General features: G+C 54.2%; 1 protein-coding gene across 1 annotated transcript in view; it reads left to right on the top strand.

The window, feature by feature from the left end:
• The first annotated feature begins 232 nt into the window (after positions 1-232).
• Positions 233-17,776, top strand: part of slc50a1 (solute carrier family 50 member 1) — a 24,185-nt gene continuing 6,641 nt past the window's right edge. The window contains exons 1-4 of the mRNA XM_085978731.1: positions 233-597; positions 8,858-8,935; positions 11,785-11,908; positions 15,023-15,184. Coding sequence (XP_085834857.1) covers positions 530-597; positions 8,858-8,935; positions 11,785-11,908; positions 15,023-15,184 — 432 coding nt within the window. The 5' untranslated portion in view covers positions 233-529. The remainder of the gene's footprint in view (positions 598-8,857; positions 8,936-11,784; positions 11,909-15,022; positions 15,185-17,776) is intronic.

The raw sequence follows: 17,776 nt of genomic DNA, 5'->3' as shown, positions 1-17,776 counted from the left end.
CTATTCGTACAGTGTATAAACAGATATATTGAATTGAGAGAGAGAGAGAGAGAAAGTGACTGTGTGTGTGTGTGAGAGAGAGAGAGACTGTGTGTGAGTCTCTGACAGTGTGAGAGAGAGGAGGGGGAATCTGAGAACAGAGAAATCTTTTCAGGAGGGAAGATAAACCCGAGCGGCACAAAGAGAGGACGTGATGTGTGTGTGTGAGCAGAGACTAGCTGCAGCGACAGCTCTTTCCTATTTCCTGTCTGGAGCCAAATACTGGCCACGTGTCTGTGTTGTAGGGAGCTCGGTGGCTGCAATCAGCAACTTTCTCTCTGTGTCCACCCCCCTCTCCCCTGAACCCCCTGTCCCCCTCTGATAACCCAGCCCGGAGTATCCCACACCAGGGTTACACTGTGGCAGAGCAAAATGCAACATTGGGGGTGAATTGGTGGCAGTTCCGCATTGACATTGTTGCCAATTGTGATCACAAACTAACATCCACCAGCCGCACCCTCCTCGCCAGAGCCAAGCTCCCCTTTCCCCGATGGAGACCCTCCTGCTGCTGTCCTGGTGCTGTCTGGTCTTCACAATATGGATGTTCGCCACCGGCCTGTGAGTAGCTTCAAAGTGAAACCGACATTTGTTTCTTTTTCTGTCTCTCTCTGTTCTGAAATTAACCTGTTGCATTGTTACTGACTCCGCGTCAGTTTCCACTCCTCCACACACTGTACTCTCAGTCATATTGTCTCTCACCACGGTTCAGTGGGTGGTACACACACACTATTGAATCAGAAGGTGCTGGGTTCGAGCCCCCAGCCCCCCACTCCACTCCAGAGACTTGAGCCCGAAAGAAATCCATGCTGACACTCCCAGTTCAACACAATCCTGGCCGGCACTCCCAGTGCTGAGGGAGTGCTGCACTGTCGGAGGGGCAGTACTGAGGGAGCGCCGCACTGTCGGAGGGGCGGTACTGAGGGAGCGCCGCACTGTCGGAGGGGCGGTACTGAGGGAGCGCCGCACTGTCGGAGGGGCGGTACTGAGGGAGCGCCGCACTGTCGGAGGGGCGGTGCTGAGGGAGCGCCGCACTGTCGGAGGGGCGGTACTGAGGGAGCGCCGCACTGTCGGAGGGGCGGTGCTGAGGGAGCGCCGCACTGTCGGAGGGGCGGTACTGAGGGAGCGCCGCACTGTCGGAGGGGCGGTGCTGAGGGAGCGCCGCACTGTCGGAGGGGCGGTACTGAGGGAGCGCCGCACTGTCGGAGGGGCGGTGCTGAGGGAGCGCCGCACTGTCGGAGGGGCGGTACTGAGGGAGCGCCGCACTGTCGGAGGGGCGGTACTGAGGGAGCGCCGCACTGTCGGAGGGGCAGTACTGAGGGAGCGCCGCACTGTCGGAGGGGCAGTACTGAGGGAGCGCCGCATTGTCGGAGGGGCAGTGCTCCAACCCCCCCCCCCCACCACCCCCACCCCTTGGTGTCCCGGGACCAATTTTTATCCCTCAACCAACATCACTAAAACAGATGATCCGGTCATTTATCACATTGCTGTTTGTGGGAGCTTGCTGTGCGCAAATTGGCTGCCGCGATTCCTACATAGAAAACATACATAGAAACATAGAAGATAGGAGCAGGAGTCGGCCATTCGGCCCCTCGAGCCTGCTCCACCATTTAATGAGATCATGGCTGATCATCCAAATTCAGTACCCTGTCCCTGCTTTCTCCCCATATCCCTTGATCCCTTTAGCCTTAAGAAATATATCTAACTCCTTCTTGAATATATTTAATGAATTGGCCTCAACTGCCTTCTGTGGTAGAGAATTCCACAGGTTCACCACTCTCTGGGTGAAGAAATTCCTCCTCATCTCAGTCCTAAATGGCTTACCCCTTTATCCTTAGACTGTGACCCCTGGTTCTGGACTCCCCGACTCCAAGTCAGTACCTTGCCCCCAATCCCATGTGCTTTAACTTTACATGCTAATCTCTTATGCGGGACCTTATCGAAGGCCTTCTGAAAGTCCAAATACACCACACCCACTGGTTCTCCCTTATCTATTTTACCAGTTACATCCTCAAAAAATTCCAGTAGATTAGTCAAGCACGATTTACCTTTTGTAAATTAGAACAGTGACCACACTTTTAAAAGAACAAAGGGCCTCATTGGCTGTGAGGCGCTTTGGGACGTCCTGAGGTGGGGAAAGATGCGATAGAAATACAAGTCTGTCTTTTTCTGGTTAATTTCACTGGCATGCGCAGTTGCTAAGGGAGATTAATGTTAAAATTCATTTCAAATTCCCATCCTCCTGTTCAAAATCGCCCCTCCATTTAAGGGGAAGCTGGATAAACACACGAGGGAGGAAGGAATCGAAGGATACGGTGATGGGGTGAGATGAAGAGGGGCGGGAGGAGGCTGGTGTGGAGCAGAAACACCGGCACGGAGCGGTTGGGCCCAATGGATTGTTTCCGTGTGGTATGCGCTATGTGATGCTCCTCCGATTCTGGCCTCTCGCGCATCCCCCCGATTTCCATCGCTCCACAATTGGCGGCCGTGCCTTCAGCCGCCTGGGCCCCGAGCTCTGGAATTCCCTCCCTAAACCTCTCCGCCTCTCTCTCCTCCTTTAAGACGCTCCTTAAAACCGACCTCTTCGACTCCGGCCTCGGGCGACTGTCTGTGTGGAGTTTGCACATTCTCCCCGTGTTTGCGTGGGTTTCCTCCGGGTGCTCCGGTTTCCTCCCACAGTCCAAAGATGTGCGGGTTAGGATGATTGGCTATGATAAATTGACCCTTAGTGTTAGGGGGATTAAATACGTGGGGTTACGGGGATCGGGTGGGATATGTGTCGGTGCAGGCTCGATGGGCCGAAATGGCCTCTATCTGCACTGTGGGGATTCTGTGATTCTGTGTGTGTGACCAAGCTTTTGGTCACCTGTCCTAATATCTCCTTATGTGGCTCGGTGTCAAATTGTCTGATAATCGCTCCTGTGAAGCACCTTGGGACGTTTTACTACATTGCTCTGAGTTTTTGTACACCAATCTTTGAAGGCAGCACGACAGGTTAATAAAAGCGCACGGGATCCTGGGCTTCATACATAGAGGTATAGAGTACAGAAGCAAGGAGGTTATGATGAATCTTTATAAAACACTGGTCCGGCCTCAACTGGAGTCTTGTGTCCAATTCTGGGCACCGCGCTTTAGGAAGGATGTGAAGGCCTCAGAGAGGGTGCGGAGGAGATTTACTGGAACGGTCCCAGGGATGAGGGACTTCAGTGACGTGGATAGACGTGAGAAGCTGGGGTTGTTCTCCTTGGAGCAGAGAAGGTTGAGAGGAGATTTGATCGAGGGGGTCAAAATCATGAGTCTGGATAGAGAGAAACTGTTCCCATTGGTGGAAGGGTCGCGAACCAGAGGACACAGATTTAAGGCGATTGGCAGAAGAACGAAATGGCGACGTGAGGCAAAACTATTTTATGCAGCGAGTGGTTGGGATCTGGAGTGAGCTGCCTGAGAGGGTGGTGGAGGGAGACTCAATCGTGGTTTTCAAAAGGTCCCAATCCTCTTAGGCAGTCCCTCGGAACCGAGGGTGACTTGCTTCCACACTAATAATGAGTTTTCTCAGGTGACTGATGAGTCCAATGCGGGACCTACAGTCTCTGTCACAGGTGGGGCAGACGGTGGTTGAAGGGGCGGGTGGGTGGGGTGCTTGGGTTGACGTGCGCTCCTTCCGCTTGGCTTCCGCTTGCTCCCGGCGAAGAGACTCGAGGTGTTCGGCGCCTTCCCGGATGTTTCTCCTCCACTTTGTGCGGTCTTGGGGCCAGGGATTCCCAGGTGTCGATGGGGATGTAACACTTTTTCAAGGAGGCTTTGAGGGTGTCCTTGAAGTGTTTCCTCGGCCCACCTGGGGCTCTCTTGCCGTGTCGGAGCTCCGAGTAGAGCGCTTGTTTTGGGAGTCTCGTATCGGGCATGCGGACAATGTGACCCGTCCATCGGAGCTGATCGAGCTTGGTCAGAGCTTCGATGCTGGGGATGTTGGCCTGAGCAAGAACACTGACGTTGGTGCGCCTATCCTGCCAATGGATTTGCAGGATCTTGCGGAGGCAGCGTTGGTGGTACCTCTCCGGTGCATTGAGGTACCTGCTGTACATGGTCCATGTCTCTGAGGCCTACAGCAGGGCGGGTATCACTGCTGCTCTGTAGACCATGAGCTTAGTGCCGGGTTTGAGGTCCTGGTCTTCAAACACTCTCTTCCTCAGGCAACCGAAGGCTGCACTGGCACACTGAAGGCGGTGTTGGACTTCGATGTCGATGTCTGCCCTTGTTGACAGTCGGCTCCCGAGGTATTGGATAAATGCTTTGTAATGAAACCTGTTTGTCTTGTCTGTATTCGTTTTGCACTCATGTATATTACCCTCCCCCACACGGTGTATAGTTTCACTTCCTCTTCCCTGACTAACCTGGAAGGTTCCAGGTCTTGGCTCTTGGCTCCGCCCCTGACTTCTCTTACTTAAAGATCCCAGGATCTGTATGACTCATTCCTGTGAGCCAGTCAGTGTGTTGAGATGTTAGCTCTGATCTTAGTGATTAAAAGCCAACTTGTTAAAGTCTATAACCTCTAGTTTTGTGGTTATTGAAGGCACATCAATTTTAATCACTAAAGAATACTAGGATGGATCGACTCTTAAAACCAGAGCGTCTGGACTTGGATCCACATTCTGCTGAAGCATCAAATCAATTTGGACACTGGCTCAAATGCTTCGAACTCTTCGCGAGGGCCTCATCCGCTAGCGAGGTAGATAAACTGAGTCTACTGACTACTCGCGTTAATCATCGGATTTATTCGTTCATCCGGGACGCCACCTCTTACACGGAGGCCATCGCTATCCTGAAGGCCCAATACCAGAGGCCGGTAAACGAAGTGTACACCAGACATCTGCTGGCTACACGCAGGCAGCGACCTGAGGAATCAATGGACGATTTCTTACAGGGCCTAAAGGACCTGGTCCGGGACTGTAACTGCAAGGCCGTGACGGCCAACGCGTACTCTGACGAATTGGTCCGCGATTCCTTCATCACGGGCCTCAAATCGAATTATATCCGGCAGAGACTGCTGGAGAAGGAGGTCCTGGACTTTAAAAAAAGGCAGTGGCCACTGCGCGATCGCTGGACGTGGCCCAGAAAAACTCTGACTCTTATTCTTCCGACCATGCGGCCCTCACCGCCTCATGCGTGCCGAGCGGGCCGCCATCTTGGAATCAGCCATCTTCCCCATCCAGGTCTCAGACCAGCTCTACACCGCCGGAGTCCCCACACAGAAGTTCACCCAGGAGTCCTACTACAGCGGCAATGTCTCGAGGCCCGAAATGCTACTTCTGCGGCCAGGCCAAGCACCCCAGACAACGATGCCCAGCGAAGGACGCTACATGCTTCAAATGTAAGAAAAAGGGGCATTTTAGCAAAGTCTGCAGGGGGAATCCGATTTCCAACTCCGTCACCGCCTCGTGCGTGCCGTGCGGGCCGCCATCTTGGGATCCGCCATCTTTTCCCAACTCAACGGCCGCCCAGGGCCCAACAGTGGCTTCGATCACGGTGGATCAATCCAGGCCACACCCGTTGACAAAATCTATGATGGACATACAGGTAAACGGGAATTTAACGAAATGTTTAATTGACTGTGGGAGTACCGAGAGTTTTATCCACCCTAGCCTGGTACGGCGGCACTCATTAACGGTAACCCCTACACGGAGCAGAATTGCTATGGCTGCTAAGCCCCACACTTCGGACATTTTGGGCTACTGTGTGGTAACACTGACTGTAAAAGGCACGGACTACAAGGATTTTAAACTCCTCGCGATGCCAGAACTCTGTGTTAATGTAATCTTGGGCCTGGACTTCCAGTGCCACCACGAAAGTGTCACGCTAGCATATGGCGGGTCCCAGCCGCCACTCACAGTCTGTGGCCTATCAACCTTAAAAATCAGCCCGCCCTCTTTATTCGTTAATCTCGCTCCGAACTGTAGGCCCATAGCGACCAAAAGTAGACGGTACAGTCTGGAAGACAGACACTTTATCAAGGCGGAAGTGGACAGACTCCTGCGGGAAGGCATTATTGAATGCAGTACCAGCCCGTGGCGTGCCCAAGTAGTCATAGTTAAAAATAGCGAAAAGAAACGGATGGTAATTGACTACAGCCAGACTGTTAATATTTATACCCAGCTGGACGCCTACCCTTTACCCCGCATATCAGAAATGGTCAACCACATTGCGCAATACCGAGTCTTCTCGACTATCGACCTCAAATCTGCGTATCACCAGCTCCCCATTAGAACGGAGGACCGCCCATACACCGCCTTTGAGGCGAACGGACGCCTCTACCATTTTCTCAGAGTGCCCTTCGGGGTAACAAATGGGGTCTCGGTCTTCCAACGTGAGATGGACCGCATGGTTGACGAGAATAAACTACAAGCTACCTACCCCTATCTGGACAATGTCACTATCTGCGGGCACAACCAGCAAGACCACGATCTAAATCTTGCGAGATTTTAAAAAACTGCCCTAAAGCTGAATCTAACCTACAACGAAGACAAATGTGTCTTCAACACAACCCATCTCTGTATCCTCGGCTGTGTGGTGGAAGATGGGGTAATTGGACCGGACCCTGACCGATTACGCCCCCTAAAGGAACTGCCCCTGCCACACAATCCCAAAGCTTTAAAAAGGTGCCTGGGATTTTTTTCGTATTATGCCCAATGGGTGCCCAATTACTCTGATAAGGCCCGACCCCTCATTAAATCGATGTCCTTCCCACTATCAGCTGAAGCTCGGGAGGCTTTCACCAGTATCAAACAGGACATTGAAAGGGCTGCAGTGTGTGCAGTGGACGAATGCATTCCCTTTCAAGTCGAAAGCGATGCGTCAGACTTTGCCTTAGCTGCGACCCTCAATCAGGCTGGGAGACCTGTGGCCTTCTTCTCCTGAACCCTTCAGGGACCTGAAATCAGGCACTCTTCTGTCGAGAAGGAGGCACAAGCTATAGTGGAGGCAGTGCGGCACTGGAGACACTACCTAGCCGGCAAACGTTTCACCCTGCTCACCGACCAGCAGTCGGTGGCTTTCATGTTTAATAACAAACAAAAGGGGAAAATCAAGAATGACAAAATACTCAGGTGGAGGATCGAACTATCCACGTTCAACTATGATATTATGTACAGGCCGGGAGCCCTTAATGAACCCCCAGACGCCCTATCGCGGGGAATGTCTGCCAGCATTCATACGGACAAATTACAGGGTCTCCACAACGACCTCTGTCACCCAGGGGTCACCCGACTATACCATTTTATAAAGTCCCGCAATATGCCCCACTCCATCGAGGAGGTCAGGGCAATGACCAGAGCCTGCCGCATCTGTGCGGAATGCAAGCCTCGTTTCTACAGGCCTGACCGTGCACACCTTATCAAAGCCACACGGCCATTCGAGCACCTAAGTCTGGACTTCAAGGGACCCCTTCCCTCTGCCGACCGTAACGTATACTTCCTCAATATCATCGATGAATATTCCCGCTTCCCCTTCGCCATTCCCTGCCCAGACATGACCAGTGCCACGGTCATCAAGTGTCTCTGTAATCTATTCTGCATGTTTGGCATGCCGAACTACATACACAGCGATAGGGGGACGTCATTCATGAGTGACGAGCTGCGCCAGTTCTTGGTCTCAAAGGGGATAGCCACTAGCAGAACCACTAGCTACAACCCCCGGGGTAATGGGCAAGTGGAAAGGGAGAATGCTACTGTTTGGAAGGCTGTCACATTAGCCTTAAAGTCAAAAGGCCTTCCGACCTCCCGCTGGCAGGAAGTCCTCCCAGACGTGCTCCACTCCATAAGGTCTCTGTTATGTACAGCCACTAACGCTACCCCTCACGAAAAGATGTTCGTTTTCCCCCGGAAATCCACCTCGGGCATATCTCTACCCGCGTGGCTGACGTCTCCGGGGACAGTACTATTGCGGAAGCACGTGAGAGGCCATAAAACGAACCCCCTTGTGGAAAAGGTACAGCTCCTCCATGCAAACCCTCAGTACGCCTATATCGAATACTCTGACGGGCGAGAGGACACTGTTTCCATAAAAGACCTCGCTCCCTCGGGGAGCGGAGAGAACGATGAGAGACTACCCGAGGAAGACCTACACCAAAAAGAGACAGGACGCCCAGAGGTATCAATACCCAACCTTAACCTGGAGGACACTGCAGATAACCTGGAAGACACTGCGGAGGCCCGGACAGCGGAGGAACCAGAATCCACTCCCCTAGCGGCACCCCAACCGACTTTGCGCCAATCACTGAGAACCGCAAAACCTCCTGACAGACTCACTTATACCAACTTTTAAGAAACATCACCCCGATGGACTAAATCTAAAGAAGGGGTGAATGTAATGAAACCTGTTTGTCTTGATCCTGTATTCGTTTTGCACTCATGTATATTACCCTCCCCCACACGGTGTATAGTTTCACTTCCTCTTCCCTGACTAACCTGGAAGGTTCCAGGTCTTGGCTCTTGGCTCCGCCCCTGACTTCTCTTACTTAAAGATCCCAGGATCTGTATGACTCATTCCTGTGAGCCAGTCGGTGTGTTGAGATGTTAGCTCTGATTTTAGTGATTAAAAGCCAACTTGTTAAAGTTAATAACTTCTAGTTTTGTGGTTGTTGAAGGCACATCATGCTTGAAGGCGAAAAAATTGCAGGGATCTGGGGAAAGAACGGGGGAGTGGGACTAACTAGATTGTTCTCCGAAAGTGCCAGAGCAGACTCGATGGGCCGAACGGCCTCCTTCTGTGCTGTTACGGTCCTATGATTAAAGGCGCTATATAAATGTAAATTGTTGCTCTTTTCCAGGTCGGACCTGAGGCAGATGATCTCCGGGAAGAGCACCGAAAACATCCAGTTCCTCCCATTCCTCACCACTGCCATCAAGTAAGTCCGGCCCAGGGATCTCTACATCGAGCTCACAGACACCAAGCACTCCGTCCCACTCTAGATTAAAGAAAGACTCCCATTTCTCCAGCGCCTTTCACCACCTCAGGACGTCCCAAAGCGCTTCACAGCCAAGGAAGTACTTTTTTTGAAGTGTGGTCACTGTTGTAATGTAGGAAACGCGGCATCCAATTTGCGCACAGCAAGATCCCACACACAGCAATGTGATAATGACCGGATCATCTGTTTTTAGTGATGTTGGTTGAAGGATAAATATTGGCCCCAGGACACCGGGGAGAACTCCCCCTGCTCTTCTTCCAATAGTGGCCGTGGGATCTTTTACATCCACCCGAGAGGGCAGACGGGGCCTCGGTTCAACGTCTCATCCGAAAGACGGCACCTCCGACAGTGCGGCGCTCCCTCAGTACTGCCCCTCCGACAGTGCATCGCTCCCTCAGTACTGCCCCTCCGACAGTGCAGCGCTCCCTCAGTACTGCCCCTCCCACAGTGCGGTGCTCCCTCAGTACTGCCCCTCCGACAGTGCATCGCTCCCTCAGTACCGCCCCTCCGACAGTGCGGCGCTCCCTCAGTACCGCCCCTCCGACAGTGCGGCGCTCCCTCAGTACCGCCCCTCCGAAAGTGCGGCACTCCCTCAGTACCGCCCCTCCGACAGTGCGGCGCTCCCTCAGTACTGCCCCTCCGACAGTGCGGCGCTCCCTCAGTACTGCCCCTCCGACAGTGCGCTCCCTCAGTACTGCCCCTCCGACAGTGCGGCGCTCCCTCAGTACTGCTCCTCCGACAGTGCGGCGCTCCCTCAGTACTGCCCCTCCGACAGTGCGCTCCCTCAGTACTGCCCCTCCGACGGTGCGTCGCTCCCTCAGTACTGCCCCTCCGACGGTGCGTCGCTCCCTCAGTACTGCCCCTCCGACGGTGCGGCGCTCCCTCAGTACTGCCCCTCCGACGGTGCGTCGCTCCCTCAGTACTGCCCCTCCGACGGTGCGGCGCTCCCTCAGTACTGCCCCTCCGACGGTGCGGCGCTCCCTCAGTACTGCCCCTCCGACGGTGCGGCGCTCCCTCAGTACTGCCCCTCCGACGGTGCGGCGCTCCCTCAGTACTGCCCCTCCGACAGTGCGGCGCTCCCTCAGTACTGCCCCTCCGACAGTGCGGCGCTCCCTCAGTACTGCCCCTCCGACAGTGCGGCGCTCCCTCAGTACTGCCCCTCCGAAGGTGCGGCGCTCCCTCAGTACTGCCCCTCCGAAAGTGCGGCGCTCCCTCAGTACTGCCACTGGGAGTGTCGGCCTGGATTTTGGGCTCAAGTCTCTGGAGTGGGACTCGAACCCGTGACCCTCTGACTCGGGTGAGAGAGCGCGACCCACTGTATCACGGCTGACACCTATATCTTGGTTGTTCTGCCCTCTCAGGTGGACGTAAAAGATCCCACGGCCACTATTGGAAGAAGAGCAGGGGGAGTTCTCCCCGGTGTCCTGGGGCCAATATTTATCCCTCAACCAACATCACTAAAAACAGATGATCTGGTCATTATCACATTGCTGTTTGTGGGAGCTTGCTGTGCGCAAATTGGCTGCCGCGTTTCCCACATTACAACAGTGACCACACTTCAAAAAGTACTTCATTGGCTGTAAAGCGCTGAGGGACGTCCTGAGGTGGTGAAAGGCGCGGGAGAAATGGAACTTCTTTACGAGAATGCATCCAAATACTTACCCAACCCAAGTCTGCCCGTGACTCCCAAAGGATTTATTGGTGCCTTGTCAGTGGGTTGTTGAAATCAAGGATAGTGGTGTCGGCCGAGCTCCCTACACCCATCAACCTCGTAACTTCCTCGAGCAATTCGAGCAGGTTGGTGAGACGCCACGCTGAGCGTCTCGAATCCGCCGATGCCCCCCATGGTCGAACAGCCGGCCGCCACTCGCAGGCTAGGCTCGCGCCTGGGGAAATGCCACCTGGCCAAGGTCACCCACCCAAGAGCTGGCGCCCTCGGGGAGGGGGTGGAGCATCGAGGAGATTTTACTTCTTAAAGGGCCACCGCGTGCTTTCCCGACGGGTATTCAGGATGGATGCGTTCAGAGAGCGGCGAGCGGGTCGTGTCTTCCGTCTCGCGCAGGTGCTGGGCCCAGCTAGCGCGGCGAACGGGTTTTGTTGTGTTTTTCCAAAGAAAAGTGCTTTCGGCACTCCTTGCTCTTGAGGACTGCCCCTTTAAGTAGTGGTCATGTGATGGTTGCATAATACGTTATTCTCTCTCTGCCTCTCTCTCTCTCTCGCTGTCTGTCTCTCTCTGTCTCTGTCTCTCTCTGCCGCGCTCTCTGTCGCGCTGCCCGCCTCTCTGTCGCGCTGCCCGCCTCGCCCTGTCGCGCTGCCCGCCTCGCCCTGTCGCGCTGCCCGCCTCGCCCTGTCGCGCTGCCCGCCTCGCCCTGTCGCGCTGCCCGCCTCGCCCTGTCGCGCTGCCCGCCTCGCCCTGTCGCGCTGCCCGCCTCGCCCTGTCGCGCTGCCCGCCTCTCCCTGTCGCGCTGCCCGCCTCTCCCTGTCGCGCTGCTGCACACCAGTCCCGCCCATGTCCCCACTGAACCTTGGCCCGCAGCCCAAGCTGCTGCTTGAATGCAAGTTCTTCCTTGTAGCTCTCAATTCGGACTAGGCCGGAGGTGGAGCCTGGGGACTTTCCTAGTGTAGATGGCTGAGCAGCACCCTGGGCCATCGGGGAGGGGGAGGGGGGCAGCGGGCCTGAATTATTGCAGCAACTGGGCAGCAACAAGTTCCAAAGTCACTGGAACATGAAAGGGCTTCTCTTGGGCCTGTGGGCCGCTATTGACCGGACCTCTTGTCTCCCTCTGTAGTAACCTGGGCTGGCTCTACTACGGGCAGCTGAAGGGCGACTGGACGCTCATGACCGTCAACTCAATTGGCGTCATCCTCCAGCTCTGCTACATCCTGGCCTACCTGTACTTCAGCACGGAGAAGGTAGGGACCTCGTTACTGGCTCGTTCCTCAAGGGCCCAGATCCCAACCCGTGCCCTGCTCGAGACTCGCTCCCAGGGGATATCACCACCGAGTGATGGGATGAGGGTCTGTTCCTGGGAGTCTCCCCCATGGAGTGATGGGGTGAGGGTCTGTTCCTGGGAGTCTCCCCCATGGAGTGATGGGGTGAGGGTCTGTTCCTGGGAGTCTCCCCATGGAGTGATGGGATGTGGGTCTGTTCCTGGGATTCTCCCCATGGAGTGATGGGGTGAGGGTCTGTTCCTGGGTGTCTCCCCCATGGAGTGATGGGATGTGCATCTGTTCCTGGGATTCTCCCCATGGAGTGATGGGATGAGGGTCTGGATCCTTTGATTCCCTATTGTGTGCTGGGCTGTGGGTCTGAGGCCTTTGATTCCCCATTGGGTGCTGGGCTGTGGGTCTGTGGCCTTTGATTCCCCATTGGGTGCTGGGCTGTGGGTCTGTGGCCTTTGATTCCCCATTGGGTGCTGGGCTGTGGGTCTGAGGCCTTTGATTCCCCATTGGGTGCTGGGCTGTGGGTCTGAGGCCTTTGATTCCCCATTGGGTGCTGGGGTGTGGGCCTGAGGCCTTCGATTCCCCATTGGGTGCTGGGCTGTGGGTCTGAGGCCTTTGATTCCCCATTGGGTGCTGGGGTGTGGGCCTGAGGCCTTCGATTCCCCATTGGGTGCTGGGCTGTGGGCCTGAGGCCTTCGATTCCCCATTGGGTGCTGGGATGTGCTGGGCTGTGGGTCTGAGGCCTTCGATTCCCCATTGGGTGCTGGGCTGTGGGCCTGAGGCCTTCGATTCCCCATTGGGTGCTGGGATGTGCTGGGCTGTGGGTCTGAGGCCTTCGATTCCCCATTGGGTGCTGGGCTGTGGGTCTGAGGCCTTTGATTCCCCATTGAGTGCTGGGCTGTGGGTCTGAGGCCTTTGATTCCCCATTGGGTGCTGGGATGTGCTGGGCTGTGGGTCTGAGGCCTTCGATTCCCCATTGGGTGCTGGGCTGTGGGTCTGAGGCCTTTGATTCCCCATTGAGTGCTGGGCTGTGGGTCTGAGGCCTTTGATTCCCCATTGGGTGCTGGGCTGTGGGTCTGAAGCCTTCGATTCCCCATCAGGTGCTGGGATGTGAGTCTGCACCCTTTGCTTCCCCATTGGCTGGTGGGAATCGGATTTGCGCCTGAGATTCCCCACTCCCCTGGTTTCAGTCAAGCTGGGAGAGGTGGAACACAAAGGGCAGGCCCACCAGCTCTGTTGAAGGGGGCGCTGCCACTCACTCTACGGAAAACCGGGAGAGCCCTGTGTCTGAATAACATTCCCTTGCTTGGAGACCATGGAAAGGAGAAGGGACCAGCATGGAATCCCACGGGAAGCCCTTTTGAATATCATCTCGGCGTGTTCCGATGTCCCACTTTGATGGGCACCGACAGCAATGTCGGCAAACACGGCTGCCATTTTGTGGACAGCAAGATCCCGAAAGATGAATGACCAATTTTCTTTTGGTTGATTTCAGGGAGGAATATGGGCCCAAAACATCGGAGAGAACCCCTCCCCCCCACCCCCCTCTACTTCTCTTTTTTAATAGAAAGACGGCACCTCCAACAGTGCGGCGCTCCCTCAGTACTGCCCCTCCGACAGTGCGGCGCTCCCTCAGTACTGCCCCTCCGACAGTGCGGCGCTCCCTCAGTACCGCCCCTCCGACAGTGCGGCGCTCCCTCAGTACTGCCCCTCCGACAGTGCGGCGCTCCCTCAGTACTGCCCCTCCGACAGTGCGGCGCTCCCTCAGTACCGCCCCTCCGACAGTGCGGTGCTCCCTCAGTACCGCCCCTCCGACAGTGCGGCGCTCCCTCGGTACCGCCCCTCCGACAGTGCGGTGCTCCCTCAGTACCGCCCCTCCGACAGTACGGTGCTCCCTCAGTACCGCCCCTCCGACAGTGCGGCGCTCCCTCAGTACTGCCCCTCCGACAGTACGGTGCTCCCTCAGTACTGCCCCTCCGACAGTGCGGTGCTCCCTCAGTACCGCCCCTCCGACAGTGCGGCGCTCCCTCAGTACTGCCCCTCCGACAGTGCGGCGCTCCCTCAGTACTGCCCCTCCGACGGTGCGGCGCTCCCTCTGTGCTGCCCCTCCGACGGTGCGGCGCTCCCTCAGTACTGCCCACCGACAGTGCGGCGCTCCCTCAGTACTGCCCCTCCGACAGTGCGGCGCTCCCTCAGTACTGCCCCTCCGACAGTGCGGCGCTCCCTCAGTACCGCCCCTCCGACAGTGCGGCGCTCCCTCAGTATCGCCCCTCCGACAGTGCGGCGCTCCCTCAGTACTGCCCCTCCGACAGTGCGGTGCTCCCTCAGTTCTGCCCCTCCGACAGTGCGGCGCTCCCTCAGTACTGCCCCTCCGACAGTGCGGCGCTCCCTCAGTACTGCCCCTCCGACAGTGCGGCGCTCCCTCAGTACTGCCCCTCCGACAGTGCGGCGCTCCCTCAGTACCGCCCCTCCGACAGTGCGGCGCTCCCTCAGTACCGCCCCTCCGACAATGCGGCGCTCTCTCAGTACTGCCTCTCCGATGGTGCAGCGCTCCCTCAGTACTGCGCTGGGAGTGTCGGCCTGGATTTTGTGCTCAAGCCTCTGGAGTGGGGGCTCGAACCCACGAACTTCTAACTCAGAGGCGAGAGAGAGAGTGCGACCCACTGGGCCACGGGCCACGGCCAACACCCGACATGTCAGTTGGTTCCAAATAAATTAAATCTGATGGTTTTGGGGGCGGACTTGACCTCGTCAAGGGTAGGGTCCTCAGAAGGTCAGGGCTCACACCCACGCCCTCCTGACTCGGAGGCAAGATGGCCACTCATTGAGTTAATCCCGCCACGCCTAGAACGAGAGGGATTAGCGCCAAATCCCATCTCGGTCAAAGCCTGCGGGTATGGGGGCAGTTGGGAGGCAAAGGTCATGGGTGAAAGGGCTGAGGAGGTCGGGGGAAAGGGCAAGGGTCAAGCCATCAATTGATTTCCTACAAGGGGTGCTGAGGCCAGATCCAGCGGCCCATTTCTGAGCGGTAGGCCCTCGAGGTTCTTGGTTAACCCCTTCCTCTTTCTGCTCTTCCCTCCGCAGTTAATGTTGGTGGCCAAGGTTGCCCTTGTGGGAGGCGTCCTGACGACGCTCTACATCTATTTCGAGATGCTGGTGCCCGACATGGCGATCCGCCTCAACCAGCTGGGCCTGCTGTGTTCCGTCTTCACCATCAGCATGTACCTCTCGCCCCTGGCCGACCTGGTAACTGTCGGCAGGCCACTCTCCGCGGCATCCGAACCTCTCGCTGTCTCTCTGTCTCTATCTCTCGCTCTCGCTCTCTCTGTCTCTCTCTCTGTCTCTCTCTCTGTCTCTCTCTCTCTCTGTCGCTCTCGCTCTCTCTCTCTCTCTCTGTCTCTCTCTCTGTCTGTCTGTCTCTCTCTCTCTCTGTCTCTCTCTGTCTCTGTCTCTGTCTCTCTCTCTCTGTCTCTCTCTCTCTGTCTCTATCTCTCTGTCTCTATCTCTCTGTCTCTATCTCTCTGTCTCTATCTCTCTGTCTCTATCTCGCTGTCTCTCTCGCTGTCTCTCTCGATGTCTCTCTCGCTGTCCCTCTCGCTGTCTCTCAATTCAATTCAAATCGCTTTATTGGCATGATAAGGTACATCTTATGTTGCCAAAGCATCAAAATACATTTATGGTTGAACACATAAACGCAGTTCTATTCATACAGTGTATAAACAGGTATATCCCTGAGTGTATAAATATACATTCGCATTGTTTATATATACTCTTTTCTTAGGTTTACTGGTTGTCCCTCTGTTCATGGCAAGCTGTAACATAGTGTGCCGCCAGTGCTACACAGCTTCTCTCCTCCCCCAGTATGTATGGGAGTTTTTGGTCGTCATTCAAATTTCTGAATTCCGGGCATATTTGTGAGAATTTTTGGTAGAAATTCTCCCTGATGCCCTGATATTTTCCACAGGCTGTGAGGAAGTGCATCTCTGTCTCCACTACTCCCTGACTGCAGTGAGAGCATATCCTGTCCTCTCTTGGCAGCCTGGTCTGCTTGTGTCTGCCTTTTTCGATCGCTAGGCTATGTTCGCTAAGTCTGTACCTTGTCGTGGTTTTTCTCAGTTTGTTATCCTTTACCATGGTCAGGTACTCAGCCATGTTGTATTGTCTGTTTAGGGCCAAGTAGCAATTGAGTTTGCTTTGGGTTTTTGTTGTTTCTGCCCAATATGACAGGTATTTTTCCTTTTGTTTAGTGACAATTGTGTTGGGTCGAATTCTCTGTGCTACGATGTCACTGTCCTGGGGCTGGTTATTGTTAGTAGTGTTAGTGGTTGCTTCACTGAGTCCCAGGACTAGTTGACTGAGGGAGTTATTCTTTATGGTCCTCTCTTGGCATTTCAAGGCTTCGTAATGATAGCAGTGGGGGTTGCTCATTTTTAGGTGTTTCCAAAATTTGGTGGCTCTTTTTTGGATAGAAATTATTCGTGGAAATTGGCCTAGTTCTGCCCTGCATGCATTGTTTACGGTTTTCCTTTGAGTCCGGAGGATACTTTTACAGAATTCTGCATGTAGGATCTCAATTGGGTGTTTGTCCCATTTTGCAAATTCTTGTTGTGTTAGCGGTCCCCACACTTCACTGCCATAAAGTGCAATTGGTTCAATTACTGATTTGAAAATTTTGAGCCAAATGCTAATTGGGATTTCTATTTGGATTGATCTTTTAATGGCATAGAAAGCCCTTCTTGCTTTCTCTTTCAGTTCATTCACAGCCAGTTTGAAATTTCCCATAGAGCTGATTTTTATGCCCAAGTATGTGTAGTTAGTGGTTTGTTCGATTTTAGTTGTTCCTAGTGTGAGATTTATTTTGGGTCCCTGATGTCTGGATCTTTGTTGGAACACGAGGACTTTGGTTTTTTGGAGGTTTATTGTCAGGGCCCAGGTCTGACAGACTGATTCCAGCAGATCCAGGTTCTGCTGTAGACCCTCCTTAGTTGGTGACAGTAGAACCAGGTCGTCTGCATAGAGGAGGAATTTAACCTTGGATTCATATAGGGTGAGGCCGGGTGCTGTAGATTGTTCAAGTAGTTTTGCCAATTCATTTATGTAGATATTAAAGAGTGTCGGTGAGATTGGCGAGCCCTGCGTCACCCCCCGCCCCTGTGGGAAGTATTTTGTTTGTTTGTCTCCAATTTTAACTGCACATTTGTTGTTTGTATACATTGATTTAATTACATCATATGTTTTTCCCCCTACCCCGCTTTCGATAAGTTTCAGGAATAGACCGTCGTGCCAGATGGAATCGAAAGCCTTCTGGAAATCTATAAAGCATGCGTAGATTTTGCTTTTGTTTTGATGGACGTGTTTGTCAATTAGGGTCTGTAGGGTGAAGATATGATCTGATGTTCTATAGTTTGGCAGGAATCCAATTTGGCTTTTACTCAAGACATTGTGCTCCTCAAGGAAGTTTATAAGTCTTTTGTTTATGATACTACAGAAAACCTTTCCCATGTTACTGTTTACACAGATGCCTCGATAGTTATTTGGGTCACCTTTATCCCCACTTTTGTATATGGGCGTTATGAGTCCTTTGTTCCAGATATCAGGGAAGTAACCGACACTCAGAACCAAGTTGAAGAGTTTCAGTATAGCCAATCTCATTTTATCGTCCGTGTGTTTAATCATCTCGCTTAGGATGCCGTCTGCCCCGCAAGCCTTTCCTGGTCGCAGGTCCTTGAGTTTTTCAATTAGCTCTTTTTCAGATATTATGGTGTCTATCGGGTTTTGGTTATCTTTTATGGCAGATTCTAGCTTTGCCAGTTTTTCGCATATTTGGTATTGCTCTGG

This window comes from Somniosus microcephalus, unplaced genomic scaffold (assembly GCF_052327205.1).
Source record: "Somniosus microcephalus isolate GS21.2 unplaced genomic scaffold, FLI_Smic_1.0 unresolved_chr7, whole genome shotgun sequence".
In the NCBI taxonomy this organism is placed as follows: Eukaryota; Metazoa; Chordata; class Chondrichthyes; order Squaliformes; family Somniosidae; genus Somniosus; species Somniosus microcephalus.
The sequence above is the reverse complement of the archived record's forward strand: the minus strand, read 5'-3'. Positions and strand labels throughout refer to the sequence as shown.